Source organism: Diplotaxodon limnothrissa, linkage group LG14 (genome assembly GCF_057381915.1).
Source record: "Diplotaxodon limnothrissa isolate DT_005_m linkage group LG14, D_limnothrissa_male_GT1.1, whole genome shotgun sequence".
NCBI classification, from domain to species: Eukaryota; Metazoa; Chordata; class Actinopteri; order Cichliformes; family Cichlidae; genus Diplotaxodon; species Diplotaxodon limnothrissa.
Genome location: NC_140609.1, coordinates 29,760,012 through 29,777,595, shown reverse-complemented (window position 1 = coordinate 29,777,595; position 17,584 = coordinate 29,760,012). Strand labels below are relative to the sequence as shown.

General features: G+C 40.7%; 1 protein-coding gene across 1 annotated transcript in view; it reads left to right on the top strand.

The window, feature by feature from the left end:
• dph1 (diphthamide biosynthesis 1) overlaps positions 1-17,584 on the top strand; it is a 74,460-nt gene that overhangs the window by 33,603 nt on the left and 23,273 nt on the right. Inside the window, exon 4 of the mRNA XM_085370480.1 lies at positions 17,377-17,498. Coding sequence (XP_085226606.1) covers positions 17,377-17,498 — 122 coding nt within the window. The remainder of the gene's footprint in view (positions 1-17,376; positions 17,499-17,584) is intronic.

Here is a 17,584-nt window from a genome sequence, read left to right as displayed (position 1 = left end):
GATAACGAGTGCCATCTAAAATTTCCTCAGAAGTCAGTGTGCCATATGATTACATTAACAATAAATTTAATAACGCTCTATATGAACAGTTACACACTATATAGAACAACTTTATAGAATTATATTTGTTTGCAGATGTTGGCAGCTATCAGCGAATAGTTATCAGATATTTTGGAACAAAAAAAAGACACTTTTTATCCATAACAGCAAATGAACTGTACAACAGAAAATGCAAATGCTATTTATAGTCTCCTCACAACAATGATAAGAAAAATAATCTGGGCCAATATGGCATGTTTGTTAATACAGAGACACACATGTTAATGTGATCTCTGGTCTCCCACTCCGAGTTTCCAGCATTCAGACATGTGAAAGAAAATCTGCTCACACAGATATGTAGAGCCAAATACTGTCAATAAGGCCTGTGCAATATTCTGAAGGCAGTTAAACTTGTGAGGTAGTGATGTCCAGCAGGTGAAAAGGCAAGCTCCATGAACACGCACAGCTAGTATCAAGATGGCGCCGGTGAGGTCGGCTGCCGTCACAACTGCTCCGACCACTTTTTCTTTGTTTTTTAAGTTAGTTTTCAGCGTTTCTAAATCGGCAAAATCATCACCATTGGGTACATTAGGTATGACAGTGACACTCTTGTTTCTATTGGTGTACAATGTACTCACAATTCGAAGTTTTTAACTCCGGATCCGAGCTGGCTGAGTGAGAACTTGAGGGAGAACAAAGGGAAGCAGCGGCGGCCTAGAGGGAAGCGAGCCGGCGTCAGGAACAGGCTGAGAGCTCGTGCACACCGCACACCTCTGCCTAGCATCCTGCTTGCCAACGTCCAGTCACTGGAGAACAAGCTTGATGACCTCAGGGCCAGGATAAAGTTCCAGAGAGACATTCGGGACTGCAATCTCCTCTGCTTCACCGAGACATGGCTGAACCCAGCGGTCCACGCCATCCAGCCGGCCGAGTTCTTCTCGGTTCACCGCATGGACAGGACACGAGACTCGGGGAAGTCAAGGGGAGGCGGCGTGTGTTTAATGGTGAACAACAACTGGTGCAACAGTGCGAACGTTGTTCCTCTCACACGCTCCTGCACACCAAATCTGGAACTACTGTCCATCATGTGTCGTCCTTTTTATCTACCTTGGGAATTTACATCGGTCATTATAAGTGCCGTTTATATTCCACCACAAGCGGACACGGTCACCGCCTTATGCGAGCTGCATGAGGCACTCACACAGCACCAGACACAACACCGGGATGCTGTGCTTATTGTGACGGGGGACTTTAATAGTGCCAACCTCAAACGCGCAGCGCTGAACTTTTATCAACACATACCTGCCCCACCAGAGGTGAAAGGACGCTGGACCACTGCTACACTACGGTCAAGGACGGCTACAAGGCACAATCTCGCCCTCCGTTTGGCAAATCTGATCACGCCGCCATCTTCCTCATGCCAAAATACAAACAAAGGCTGAAACAGGAAGTTCCGGTTCAGAGAAAGGTCGCGCGCTGGACGGATCAATCGGTGGCCGCGTTACAGGACGCACTCGATGACGCAGACTGGGACATGTTCAGAAACAGCTCCGACGATGATGTCAACGTGTTTACGGAAGCGGTTGTGGGATTCATCGGGAAACTAGCGGATGATACCGTGGAGACAAAGACTATCACAACGTTTCCCAACCCGAAGCCGTGGGTGGATAAAACCATCCGTGACACTCTGAGATCCCGCACCGCTGCCTACAACACGGGACTCACGACGGGGGACATGGACCCGTACAAAGCCGCGTCATATAACGTGCGGAGGGCGGTGAAAGAGGCGAAGCAGCGCTACGGGAGGAAACTAGAGTCACAACTCCAACAGAGTGACTCTAGGAGCCTGTGGCGGGGACTAAGGACAATAACGGACTATAAAGCACCAACAACCGGTATGACGAACGCGGCCGTGACTCTGGCAGACGAGCTGAACACTTTCTATGCTCGCTTCGAGGCTGCAGCTAAGGACTCCAACGATGCTAGTGCTAGCGGCGCTAACAGCTGCAGACAGGAAGATACTGCCAGCACCGGAAACGTTCTCGTCATCTCCGAGCATGAAGTAAGGAGAGCCTTCAAGAGAGTGAACACCAGGAAAGCAGCAGGACCAGACGGCATCCCAGTTCGTATCCTCAGAGACTGCGCATACCAGCTAGCTCCTGTGTTCACTGAGATATTCAACATCTCTTTATCTCAGTTGGTGATCCCCACATGCTTCAAAGAGTCCATCATTGTTCCTGTCCCGAAGAAACCCGACCCTGCTTCTCTCAATGACTACCGCCCTGTAGCCCTCACCTCAGTAGTGATGAAGTGTTTTGAACGCCTGGTCAGAGACTTCATCATTTCTTCACTACCAGACACACTGGACCCACTACAGTTCGCTTACCGTCCAAATTGTTCCACAGACGATGCCATCTCTCATCTCCTCCACACATCACTCACTCACTTGGACACTAGAAGGGGGAATTATGTTAAAATGCTCTTCATAGACTTCAGCTCTGCATTTAATACCATAATTCCCTCCACACTCACCACCAAGCTGGAGCATCTGGGACTCAGCTCATCTATGTGTCAGTGGATCTCCAACTTCCTAACTGGCAGACCACAGGCAGTAAGGATGGGCGGACATGTCTCAGCCTCCACCACTCTCAGCACTGGAGCCCCCTAGGGGTGTGTTCTGAGCCCCTTGCTGTACTCTTTGTACACATATGACTGTGTGGCCACTACCAGCTCCACCACCATCATCAAGTTTGCTGACGACATTGTCGTGGTGGGCCTGATCTCTGATAACAACGAGACGGCCTACCTGAAGGAGATTAGGAATCTGGAGAACTGGTGCCAGAGGAACAACCTCCTTCTAAACGTCAGTAAGACAAAGGAGCTGATAGTGGACTTCAGCACTAAGCAGGAGAGGAACTACCAGACCCCCGTCATCAACGAGTGCCCAGTGGAGAGAGTGGACAGCTTCAAATACCTTGGAGTTCACATCACGCAGGACCTGTCATGGTCCTCTCACATCAACACCGTGGTGAAAAAGGCCCGTCAGCGTCTCTACCACCTCAGACGCTTGAGAGACTTCCAACTGCCCTCCAAGGTGCTCAGGAACTTTTACTCGTGCACCATAGAGAGCATCCTGACGGGAAACATCTTAACCTGGTTCGGGAACAGCACCATGCAGGACAGACGAGCTCTACAGAGGGTTGTGCGATCAGCTGAGCGCACCATCCGCTCCGAGCTCCCTGACCTGCACTCAATCTACAGCAGGCGGTGCTGGACCAAGGCCAGGAAGATCGTGAAGGACCTCAGCCATCCCAACAACAGACTGTTCTCTCTGTTGAGGTCAGGAAAGCGATTCCGCTCCCTGAAGACCAACACAGAGAGACTGAGGAGGAGCTTCTTCCCGCAGGCGATATGGTCTCTCAATCACACCACCACACAGTACTGACCCACACATATAGTTCTTACACACACACTGGACATTCTGGACATTGTTTTCACTTCATCACTTAAATCACTTTAAGCATATTTGCACTGCACAAGACATAATGTGGATTGCACAACACTGGTCACTATATTCTTAATTTCCAGTTAATACTTGTACAGCTGTTGTTATTGTGTATATATTTATTTATTTATTTATATTTTTTCATACGTTCTTATATAGTTCTATACTGTGTATTGTGTATTTTGTTGTACAGTTATTTTATTTTCAACTTTAATTTATATATTTTATCTTATTCTTTCCCAGTTAAATTTACCCTTTTTAATTTTTCATATTTATTTCCTATCTTATTCATAGCCTTTTCCCCTTTTTTTCTTTTTTTTTTCTTCTTTAGGTCACGAGCAGTTGTCTAAGCATTTCACTGCATATCGTACTGTGTATGACTGTGTACGTGACAAATAAAATTTGAATTTGAATTAGAATTTAGCTATGGATTCCAGCTGCATTCGTAGTTCTGCAAACTTTGAGTCAAGCTTTTCAGTTCAATCAGCTGTATTTCGATGTCCTCTGTGTCTAGCCAGTTAATGTGAGGTAAATCCAGCTGCTTATTAAAGCTTTCTGGTTTGATCAGGAAAGAAAATATTGGTCCACACCTGAAAGTCCCGAAAACACATTGTGAATTCTGTCTCGAGTCTACGGATGTATCCGTGTGTTTCCGCGGTGCTAATGCGGCACTGAGCCGACAGCTCCTGAAGCTTTTGAAGTGTTGTAATGTGGAAATTTCAACATCACTTGAAAAAACTGCCAGCTAGCAACATCCCTCTCACCTGTAGGCTAAGTTGTTTTTAGCCAATTACAAGTTGAATCTGGTAGTTGGGGTTGTTAGTTAAGGTACTGTCATTAAGAAGCGGCACAACTATGCGAGCTAATTTGTGATGTGCACCGCTGGCCCGGCCATTTATTTTTTTTAATGCACCCTCTCAGATTAATTCACTGCGTGTCATGCCCAGGGCTGGACTGGGACAAAAAAATCGTCCGGGCATTTTGACTAGAGACCGGTCAACCAGGTATTATAGGAAAAGCCATAAAGCCTTGATGTACACTGTCTTGTTCGCATATGTAGGATTTCTATACATTTTACATCAGATGAAAACTTTGGTTGTAAGATTCAGATAATTATTTATTAAAAGCTAGATATTTTAAATGAGAATAAAAAAGTATTTCTTTGTGCCCCCCTTTCCTTGATAATGCCCTACCTGGCCCCCCTGGCAAAACTTTGCTAGACCCGCCCCTGCACAGTTACCAGCTGTCAGCTACATAGAAAAGGATCCTGGTGTTATTTGTCTCTCAGAAACAGTTCATAACTTCCCTTCAACTCATTCATGTCACCTAAAAGGTAAACCTGTTTCTCCGTCACCTGTTCAGCTCTGATGATTCAGTAAGGACATCTCCTGGTTTCATCTTCATGTTTCCCTCTCACCAGATAACCAGCTGACATCATGGCCAGCAGCTTTTACAGTTGTGGCTTAAATAAATTCTAACAACAGCTTATCAAGCTTAAAGGTGCTGCTGTTGTTTAATGCGACCTCCGCTGGTTTCTTCTTTCTGGCACAACGTGGGCGATAAATAAGCTACACCTAAACTTGGTTTATATCTGACCCAGATAGACTGCAGCTCATAATTTCTTACCTGTTATGAAGTTCAGTTCACCTGACAATCGGAACGGTGGCCGGCTTGGGTCTCTCCTCCTGCCTCCCCTTTCCCTCATCCACCTGCTGGCCTCTGTGGAAGCTCCGCCATAACCACCACCAAACAACTGAGTTATTTTTACACATCGGCCACCATCTGGCCAATCCACCACCTTTCATTGTTTATATTGTTAGCCCCCCTCAAAAAAACACCAAACAAACAAAAAAAAAAACCCTGTCGGATCATAAGAACGAAAAATCACCATCAGCCCACGGACAAATGCCCGGTATGCCCGATGGCCAGTCCAGCTATGGTTGTGACATAAGTTAACCCTTTGCATGCCAGCTGTGCCAGCTCTATTAAGGGAAATTTTGTATTCATTAAATGTTTTAGTGGCAGGGATAGCTCAGTAGGTAGAGTGGTCGCCCCATGATTGGAAGGTCAGGGGTTCGAATCCACTGAACGGCTACCCTGAGGTACTCCTGAGCAAGGTACCGTCCCTAAACACTGCTCCCCGGGTGCCTGCCCCGGGCCCACTGCTTCACTGAGTGAATGGGTCAAATGCAGAGAAAGTAATTTCCCCACGGGGATCTATAAAGTATACATTATTATTATTGTTATGTTTTATATTATTATATCAACATATTAACAAAATTAAACATAAACTTCTCCACAAGAGAGGGCTAACTCTTGCTCTGTTGTCCATTTCTTACTCAGCTGAGCTTCCCGTTCACCATGCAATGAATGAAACAGAATTTACACTTGTCTGCACAGGCAGAGAAGATGTTCTCTGACTGTTCGATCACTTTTTGCTGTTATATCACAACCAGTTTTGACTGGAACAAATTCAACAGTTTCAGACACATTTGCTGGTGAGTTTGTGTTGTCTTCTAAATGTTGGAATCTTGAAGTTTTGTTCTTGCACTAGAAAACCTTGTGGAAATTACCTCGAATGTTACTCATGTGGTTCAGCCTTGGTTTCACGATGTTTATAGTTTATTTGCTTGTGATGTGATTTATTAAATATTGAATTAGATTAGCAAAGGTGTTGAGTGAACATCCCTGTGTTGTCATACACAGTGTTCACCCTACTGGACTTGCTCAGTGGACTGTAACCAAAATCAACTATGAACAGCACAGCGAGAGTGCTCTGTAATCAACAATTTCTGGGTAAAAAAACCAAAGATATTTAAGAATCCAGTTTTGATAAATTGAGGATTTCTTCCATTTTTTTCTTAGAATTGTAACCTTCTAACATGTTTTTGCATGTTTTTCAGAAATGGTTCATTTAAAAAAAATTTTTTGATTTAGTCCCCACATTTTTTTTTTACATGTGGGCTTCCCATGAATGCCTTTGGTGGGATTAATTACATTAGGTCGAAGAAGAGATGAATGCATAGTTCCAGGCAGTAATCGGTGTCTTCAAGGAAGCTTTGGTGTTCCTGTGATAGTGCAGTGGAATTTAATACCCTATTATCCGTCCTCCTTAGTACTTACACTGATTCCTGTCTTTATGCCCTGCAGATCTGATAAACATTGTATCAAACTCAATTTAGTTGTCTGTATTATTTCTTTTGAGATCCCTAGAGATTAGATGCATTCCTGGTTATAGGCCTGGCCCTGAGATTTTTTTCCTTTCCTCCTTAAGCAATACCAGCCCAACAGCACTCACTTACAATAGCTGTTGCCATTTTTTTTCTTTTTATGAAATTGGATTGCAGCTCTTTAATTGTGCAATGCTATGCTATATAGATTGGGGGCTCTATCTTGATAAAGCTGTAGGCTTTTCCATAATGACCCATGGCTCAGGCTTTTGAATAAATGCCATGACAAATAGATGAGATACACTCACAGAAATAGTGGTAATGATGCTGTTTTTTGCAGGGAGTTAAAGGATTATCTAATAGCATTACTGAAAACATCTGTCTAAGCATCATCCCATATTTGCTGTGTTGCCCTTCTCTCTATTTACTCATTCCTGGCAGATGTTCAATGACTCTGGTTAGACTGTCATATTTTACTGGGGGTTTTTCTCTCCTATTTTTTTTTCTGTGGAAGACAGGCAGCCCAGGATTCCTGTGTCAATATGACATTGAAATGAAGTGAAATATGTAAGGGGAGAGGCATCAACTGCAAGCAAAAGGAGTGGAAATCATTTAATCCTCTTGCTCAGAGCCCCATGCCAAATTTATTTTGGAAGGGAATAGTTTGTTAGGATATCTATGTTATATGTGCAGAAAGCAGATTATAGATATCAGATTTGCTAATATTACGAGCCCAGCAGAAAACAGCTCATCTGTCTTACATAGGCTGTCATCTCCTCTTTGTCAGTATCATCATTTTCATCTTTTGTGACCTGCGCTCTCTTGGTGCTCTGTGGCAAGAACTCCTGTTCTCTCGTTCTGCCTTTCAACACACGTGTTTGTCATCATTTGCCTAAAATGAACTAAGAAATAATGGAGGTTCATCTCTAGTTAGCCCCCCTGCTGCCTTTGGGGAAAAGCTTCTTTTCCTGGGCCAGTCTGTTTTTCCCCTTGCCAAAGCTTACTCACACAGTAACAATGGGCTAATGGGGGCAGATATCTGAAATGTAATGTAATTAAAAGATGCACTTTTTCCAGACATAGGAAATAATGCACGTGTTTTCTGTGTATAGGAAAGTCAAGTTTGTGTCCTAATACACATATTAGCTTGTGTGTGTTTTGTCTTGGGATGCAAACGCACCACATATTCTCATTTGTGCTGTCTGCCCTCAGTGGCAACTGTGTAAGAGCAGTGTTACTGCACCTGTACCCACCTTGCCAACCTGCTTGTCACTTTGTTTCCTATGAGGCCATTGTGCTGCCTTTGCTATTATTAGATTTCAGATGTTAAAATGTCGATGGTAACACAGTCATAAGGACAGCCCTATGGACACTTACTGTGTTGTATTCTGCAGCTGCACTGTAGTGTTTCCAAGGGTAGACTATAACAATACAGACTATCCTGTCTGGAGCAAGTTCTGTGTTTATGCTTTAGCCAAACCCTATTTAATTAATGCATGTTATGTTACACCGACCTCTTTGATGCATTTACTTGGAATGCACAGGTTTGTCAAGAACCGATAAAATACCACTTTGCCCTTTTCAACCCTCAGCTCTTTTATTTTCTTCATGCTACATAATGATTAATTCTGCTGTATCGCTCAGATGTGTTAACACAAACACGTGTAAGGGTAGCTATGCCTTTGTGCTATGGATTATACTATAATACTTTAAAGCTTATGTTAAAACTTTGTGATTAATACTTTAAAATGCTTTAAAAAATGTTTTATTATCTGTACTTAAATATTCCAACTCTTGCTTGATTCAGGTTTTGAGCTCTTTTGGGGGAATTATGAAGATCAGTGATGTGCATTTTCAAATTCTTGATAGTCAAACAATTGATCTTCCTCTTGTCTTTCTAGATTTCACCAGAATCTCTGAGTGTTTTATTTTTATTATTTACCAAAACTTATGAAGTCCACAATCTGAGAAATTCAGAAAAACAGAAATAACAAAATCCATTCTGGAAAGTAATTGAAACTAAACTGAATTACAAAATAGAATCTAAGTAGAAAATACAAAGCTATAATAACTCTGGCAGGTAAGCCTTGAACCATTTAAGAAGGATTTATTAGTATGTGTAAGAGTGTCTTGCGTGTCTTGCATAAAATTTAGTAAAATGCAGCCACTCATTGCTTTCATTTTTAACCAGCAATATAGTTCAAACACAATTTATTGAGGCATTTCTTTTATTATGAGTTGAGCCAGCTAATTCAGAGTAGCCTTCTGACCCTACTGTTTATATGGAAAATAGCAGATGAAGGTATAAGCTAAGTGCCTCTGCACACCTTGCATAGATCATGGGCCAGATTTACTAATGAGGCCACATTAGCTTTAGGATACAGTTTTTAGAATTGGGTTGATGGGAGAGGAAAGATCTGTGGGTGGTTCACTGACAAAGACACAGGCAGTTTATTTCAGCCATGACTGACACATTCAAATAAAAGCAGTTCAAATTAGCAGGACAACAACAAGGAGATATAATGAGGGAGAATGTTAATCTACTATCAGAAATAATAGAGTGTAAGTGCTGATTTTAAGCATATGTTTCCCTTCGGTAACAGCATGACAGTTCAGATCCAGGAGAGGCAAGTAAATCAGAATCACTTTGACTGAAACATAGAAACACTACAAGATCATCTCTCACTGTAAAATGTAACTTAATGTAATGTAATGGGCATGTCAGACATCTAAGTTAAAACATGTATGAATTTTGTATTGGAATTACCCACTTCCCTCTGTTGTTAACTTCAGTTAAGTTCTGCTTCATCAAAATACTAGTATTGTAGAAAACCATATAGGGGTTTTGGCTATACTCAGGGTCAGGACTTCAAAGCTTTGAGCCATCCACCCATTCATTTATCTGCTTATTCTCAAAACTTCTTCCTCTGGCTTTCAAAGAAATTACACCTGTAGTGGAAGCTGTTACAGCCTTTTTTTTTCTTAGCATTATGCATAATTTGTGGAAAGTTGTCTGGTGCAGACATTAGTAAATTATGTTTTTATAATTTATTTTAATCATATTTTCACCATATTGTGTGCTTTGAAAGGGAAATGTTTACAGATATGTATGCCAAGGCCTGCTGGAAAAATCCCATTTCCACACATCAGTTGCAAAATTGACACTCAGCCGCTTTAGTAAATACAGACAGGCAGGGTTTTATGCTGGTCTTCATACCATAAGGTGAACCTGACAAAAAAACTGTTGTAAAATTCAATTCAATTCACCTTTCCTAATTCAGTGCCGGTAGTCTCAGAGTGCTTCATATTGCAAGAGTAAGTACCCAAGAATTTGGGAGGAAAAATCCGACAATTAGAGAGTTCATTGTGAACAAGCACTTGGCGATAGTGAAAAGAAAGAACTCTGTTTTAACTAGGAGACACTTCCAGAATAACCAAGATCAGAGAGGGGCAGCGATCTGGAGCAATCGGTTGAGGTGTGATGGAAAGGGAAAGACAAGTACAATAAATAAATAATAAATAAATACAAGGCAAGGCAAGTTTATTTGTATAGCACAATTCAACAACAAGGTGATTCAAAGTGCTTTACAGAGATATTAGAAACAAAAACAAATAAAAAGCATGGACAAGGACAAAATGCAAACTGTAGGGAAAACTTGACATGCAGTAGCGACATGTAAATGCATTAGGAATGGAAAGGAATGGCTAAGTGCATCTTGGGAAGTAACCCCATGTAACCTGAGCATATGCCAGCATAATTAATAAATGGCTCAGGGTCACCGATCTAGCTGTAAGTACATACGTCATCAAAAGGAAAGTTTTTCAGTCCTGATCTTTATAAACTAGAGAGTGTGTCCGTCTCCTTAATCCAAACTGGGACCTGGTTCCATAGGATGAGCAGCCTGATAGCTGATAGGCCTTCCTACTGTTCTACTCTAGGAACCACATGTGTTCTATTGGGATAATAACCAATGTAAGGACAAGACTTCGGTTGGATGCACATTATAATTCATTGTGATAAGCTAAAAAAATGTTCTCACCTTCAGTTTTTGCTGCAACAGCTTTTTCATTACCATGGGCATTACAATATGTTTAGTGACACTGTATAAGAAAACACAACAGAGAAGCAGTTGGGTGTTTTGATCAATTAGACACTTATTGATATTGGTTGATAAGTTATTATACTATTAATATTGAAATATGCATGCATAGTTATACTGCTGAGAAATAGCCACCGCTATCCCTTAGAGATAATGGATATCAATTCTCGAAAATGAACACGTTTCAGTTTATAAGGTTATAAATTAGGATTACCATTTTGATGCAAAATGAAAAGCACTGCCATTAAGCCTTACCTGCCCTTTATATTTCTTTAAGATCAATCAGTAATCTTGTTTAATATCCATCTGTATCAGTAACCGCCTAACTGTTTATTTTCAATAACAATTAAGTATTTGTTGTACTGTTAATGCTCAGTACGTGCATGCCAAAGAAAACAAAGTTGCCAGACGCTGCTGATGAGTTTCAGTGTGGCAAAGATATTACTCTCCAAGATATTCCTCTATAGTGCTTTTCTGAAAATGGTACAGCTTGCAGTGTATTGTAATGCATCCTAATATAGAAAACCACAAGACTCGTATATTGGTCACCTTGACAAAAGAACATATAGTAATACTTGGTTTTCTGAAAACCACAGTCTAGAGGATCCCATTGAGTCCACCGCAGCATACACCGAGTGAAAGGCAGTGAGACAGTCTGGACAGATATCCAATACATCAGGGTCAACATATTCACAGTTTCGCTTGGCAATTTAGAGTCAAAATCTATTTGCATTTCTCTGGAGTAAAAGAAATTCAGCGACCCTGGAGGAAACCCACACACCCACCAGGAGAGAATGCACACCTATTATAGCAAGGGCTTTGGCTGAAGATTAAAAATAGAACTCTATTTTGCAAAAGGACCTTGCTAACTATTAAACTCTCCTGCCAAAGTAACAGGTTTTGGGTTGCTGATGTTCACTGTCATAATACCATTTAAATTAAATCAATAAGCTGTATTTAAAAAATAAAATAAAATAATGAAAGAAACCTTTCTGTAGCATAAAAACTGTTGTTTACTGATGTTTTACTACAAAATATGTAACATTTAAAACCTTGCAATTTTGGACAAACTTTCATTATGTTCTTACTCATTTTGCTCTTCTTGTAAAGCTACTGCTGAACAAATTCATTTACATCAGCAGGGAAATAAGGAGGCATGCAAATTTGTAAATTGGATTAGCCCACCTGATGATCATGGATGACTGTGAAAAATTCAGCGGTTAACCACCCTCAGCCCACTCCACTCTACTGCACCCCACCCACATACACACAATACGGACATTATCACCCTTAAAAACAAAAAGATCTGACAGTCTAGTTGACAGTTCCCACACTTGCTGAGTAATTCATGGAATACATGTTATTCTAGTGAAACAGGCTTGGTAAGTTGGAAAATGTGGGTTTGGCAGATAAGCATTTTAATTACCCCTGGGTCAAATTTCAAATTTTTTTTTGTATATTTTACCTTTAAATTTACTGGTTTCTCAAAACAGAAAAGTAATGATGTTAGTTAGCGATACAGTTAGGGCACATAGATAATATATAGGATAACAATACAATACAATCACAATACAATACATAAAAAAAAAAAGAGAATATAATAGAAAACGCTATAATTTTGTAGTTAGACTCCCCAGCTGCTTTATTAGGTACATGTTGATGTTAGCGTGTTAGACCCTGTTTTGACTTCTGAATTGCTTTAGTTTTTATTGGCATAAATTCAACAAGGTAGAAATTTTCCTCAAAGACTTGAGTCCATATTGAACAGGATGGCACAGTTACTCTACATCCATGAGGAAACTCTCCCATTTCTCCCATTTTGTGGTATGATGTGTTACTCTGTTGAAAACAGACATCAGAAAATGGGTTATAAATATGGTTATATATGGACATAGTTGTCACCAATATTCAGGTAGGTTATTGCTTTTAGATTATTCTAAATTTATACTAAGGGGCCCAAGGTGTCCCTAGAAAAGATTAACTAGCACGAAATGGGACTCCTCTGTCTGAAATCTTGCGGGAAGCACTTCCAGATTTATGGTCCTGACAGTGATCACTGTCTTAAATTCTTCCATAACTATTGCCATCATTATGTTTTTCAACAGTGAGGTCTTGAGAGAGATCATTGGTTTTACCCACAATAAGATGTTTTGGAAACAAATTAAATTAAAACGTACAGCTCTGTTATCACTTCCAACATAAATGAAGACAGAAAACTAAACAGCAGTGACGTTTGGAGGGTTACTGAAGTTGGGCTAGCTGATATATAATGATGTGCTACGTGACCGCTAGCGACACAGCTATGTTAGCATAATATAAACAAGATAACTTTCTTTCCACTCGATAAAAGTTAACGTGAGTGTTCTCGGTGGTCAGGAACAAATGTAATCGCATGGCAGGATGCTGTAAAAGGACCAAACTTCAGCCAGGAGAACAACTGAGATAATCCATCCATAATACGAGGTTAGTCATTCATATACTGTTGCATGGGCTGGGCTGTAGTTACATCCTAAGGTTTTAAAAACTGAGCTTAAACAAATGATTAGCAGTAATAAAAGCCGAGGGAGGTCAACAGTGATGACTGACTGTTTTAGGAGCTTTTTGAGATTAAATAGAAGAAAATACATAACGTTAACAACACAAAAGCCATATTAAACGCAGACTACTTTAGGCCCGGAAGTAGGATTCATCACGTCATCACTTAACGACCGGATTCTTCTACCTTATTCTAGTTTCTTTGCCGCTTAACTACTCCCTCAGTTTTCATCCGATTTTCACCATTCAAATTTTAAGCTGTTCTGCTCATTCTGCTAATGTCAGCTATATGTTGTGGTGCTGATAACTTTTATACTTTTTGAAAATTAAGCTTTTTATGCCATTTTTGGGCCCATTTTAATGACTGGAACCACATTATCAGTGTGATTACCAGTTTAGCTTGCCAGGCTGAGCCGTGTTTTAGCTCAGTGAGATGAGCAGCCGTTTTCAGAGCAGGAGGCCGGAGTTCGAATCCTACTTATGGCAACATTTTTTTCAGTAAACACTTTAACTTTTTTTTAACACTTTTCAGAATAAATTTCAGCTTCTACACCCCTTTTCAGCAGAAATTTCAGCTCTGGCGGTTGTCACACTTCTTCTCTGCTTGCACTCAGTGTGCTTTATTGACATTGTTCAGTGTACCCTTTCATATACAACAGTTTTCAGCAAAGACTTCAGTTTCTACAAAGTGTTTTCAGCAGATAGTTCTCCTGCTGTTTTCAGATTCCACTACACGGCATTCACACTGCATTTTTGCAGGAAATTCAACTTTGTCTAGTTACTGATAGATTTCAGCTGGTGCTGTGACTTCCCATGCCTTTTTAAACCTCCCTTTATTCAGGTATTCAAAAGTTTTTTTCCCTTTTGTCATTTCTCATCATTACACATAACTGAATGTATGGACATCAATGGTTTGATTTCTTTACATATGTGGATTGAATGGTTTGTTGCCAACATCTGGTGAAAATTTCATATTGATAGCACCTTTTAGAATTATATTTACACTGAAAATTGGTGATGGGTTCAACACTTTATCTGCTGCACAGACACAAATAGAAATTAACACGCGCTACCAGAGCAAGCAGTGTTAATACTATAAAATGTATAATGTAATCATAGTTTTCAGCTTGCTCAGAGTTTAAATATGTCATTGACATATTAGCTGTGGTACAATGGAGTTTTATAATGGAAAGTTGTTTATATATCATTTTTTAAACAGTCGTTTGTTTTTTCTCTCAGGCTAATGGGCCCAATAGTAAAACTGTCAATGAAATATATCTGCAACTTAACATATCGCAAAATACTCAGAACCTTAAATCAAATGTTATCTAGACAGATGGTGGAAGCCTGTTAGTTTAATTTAGTCTGGTAATTTTCATGAACAGATAAGTGTCATCTGTGACAGAATGGCTTTGTGTGGCGCAATCGAATTGTTCAGAGACGAGAGAAGTTTTGCATTCTCTTTGTCTGCTGCAACATCTTTGAGGTGTAATGCACTGGTACCAACAAGTTCTCTGCTTTATTGTGACATCAGAAGAAATTCCTGTCAAAGTCAGGAAAAGGAAATTGGCATCAGAGCACAGACCAGAAAGATGCATTTACTTTTATGCTTACTCAACTGCATTAGGACAATGATGCAGTGAAGAAAAATGCCATTTATGTAAAAACACATCAGTTGTTTAAACTATTGATAAGTGGTGATACAATCAGCTGGCAATACTTTTACACCGTGTGTGCGTGTGTGCACATGTGTACTTGGATGCATGTATTCCATTCTTGCTGCAGACTCAAGCTTGTTTTTGTAGCACACACCAGCACAGTGGTTTTTGTAACAGAGATTCAAATCAGTTGGCAATTTCTCACACATATTGAGCTGTATGCTAAAGAGCTAATTAACAAGGGCTGTTATAGAGTTCACAAGCTCCTCTGACATCTTAATTAGATCTTAATGACATTTCAGTTGGAATGGCTGAACTGAGTACCACAAGATGAGGCAAAACCACTGCTGATATGCAGAGAGAAATCGGAACTGTGCAAGACACGGGACACCAGTATGCGAAGCAATAGAGGAGAGGAGTGATAGTTGAGGATGTGAAAGTGGAAAAAATCTCAATAGGGATGGATCGAAGGACATTTTGGCTTTATGTCTGTACAGTAGTGTCCTGTGTTGAGATAATGTGATTGTGATTTACACTGATACACATTTCAAGTTGTTGTCCTCTCTCTGTTTTTTCTCATCATGCGTCTTCGTTCTGTTTCGCTCTCCCATTGGGATATGGGACTATATGTTTCCCAGTAATTACTCTGTCCATGTCCCAGTAGCATTACACATCTCATATCAGCCTCTTAAACAGATTCTTAGCATTTATTACCATAAAATTTCAATGTACTTACCCTGGAAATAACTAGATACAGCTTGCACTGCCAGTGTAGTAATGATATTTCTGGCAGATAGATGGCTGATTAGATACAATAATCTTCTGTAGTGCTGTGTTTTGCATTGTAGATGGTTTTGCGTGGTCTGCAGTGAATTGCAGGGGAAATCTTTTTTTTTCTTTTTCTGGTGGACAGTATTTTTAGCTGAAAGGTTGTTGCACGTTTATGAAAAATAATCTTTCCAGTGAGTGAGAAACCTTAAATGATCCCTGTTATTGTATCATTTTTAGTGATCCTTAATTACCTTCCTGCTATTGGCTAGACATCCAATGGTGCACAAACAGATGGATGCAGACAAAATCAAAACCCAGAGAAAGAGAGAGAGCCACTGATTCAAACCTTTGAATGCAAATATTTATTTATCAGATGAGTTGCTCTGTCTGTGTTTTCCTGGGCTCAGCTGGCCTGTACTCCTTTCACTTGAGAGCTGCTATTATAGGAGAAGGGACAGGGACATTTGGAGAGGAACTACGTAGAAATCCAGGGGACAATGATGAGGGGCCTAGAGAGAGCACAAACTAGAGATTACATGAGAGAAATTGAGAGAGGAAAGGCTAAATAGAAACTTTGTGTGAAGCCCCTGGCGAGGTGCAGAGCGAGGAATAAACAGAGTAGATGTTGGTTGAAAGATTGGGCAGCAGGAGACGTATTACTAAGAATCTGTGGGTTTCTACAGATGTTGTATTGTGTGCAGCCATTTCTGTTTATCACTTTCCTCTCCTTTCCCCAAGTCCTTCTTCTCGTCTCAGTTCTACCTCTTCTGTCTAGCCTAAATCTGTCAGAATACAGCCACGAATACCTGGCAACAACTTCATTTTACAAACACCCCCTTGTCTACCCATCTTCCCTCCCTTACAATGCCTGAAGCTTCTGTTCATTAGCTCTTTTTTGCTGTTACTACCCGCTTTTATTCATTTTACTTAGTCTTTATGGGTTTACTTAGCATTTTATTTGCCCATAAAGGGTGATATGTGTAGGCACTTGTTTTTCAGTAGCACAATCTGCAGTTATTTTTAACAGTACTGAGTCCACAGATGCCTGTGTAATTTGTTAGTGTTCCTTTCAAGAAGGCCATGATTATTTTCTCCTTTTACATCTGCAAAGTGGAACATTAGGGCCCACATGGTCTGTGTATTTCACAGCCTTCACAGCAAATCTGGGAAATAGATTGTTAAAGACCTCTGCAAACTCTAATCTATTTGTATCAGTCATACATTTCCTTTTGTGCTTCTCCTCTTCGTCTAGCGTTCTGTCTGTGGCCAGGCTAACTGATGACCCATTAACCCTCGTCTGGCAGGGCTTTAACTATCAGACAGCTTGTACTGTACTTTGGCCGCTGGCTCCCAGTTATAAGGAGCAAAAGAATAGCAGTGTGTCACCCTGATGTACTGTGAGTCAGTCATTGACTGGTAGCTTTGTCAGATGCTATATAGTCTACTCAATCTGCAGCAAGTGGATAGGAGTTGATCTTACTCAGCTCGCTTATAATCACACCATGCCTTGGATGCTATGTGTGTTATTCGCTATGGTAACAAGCAACAGCATATATGGTCTGTAACAACAGTGATTAGAGCCTCTGCCCAAATTCCAGGTTCACAGATGCAGATACATTTGTGATGGGGGATGTGACGTACGGCGCCTGCTGTGTGGATGACTTCACTGCTCGAGCCCTGGGAGCAGATTTCATGGTGCACTATGGCCACAGTTGCCTAAGTGAGTCTCTGTTTTTTTTTCTCTCTTCATGACTCTTCGTGTAGAGAATGTCAAGTGATCTAGCATCGAAGACACCCACTTACTAA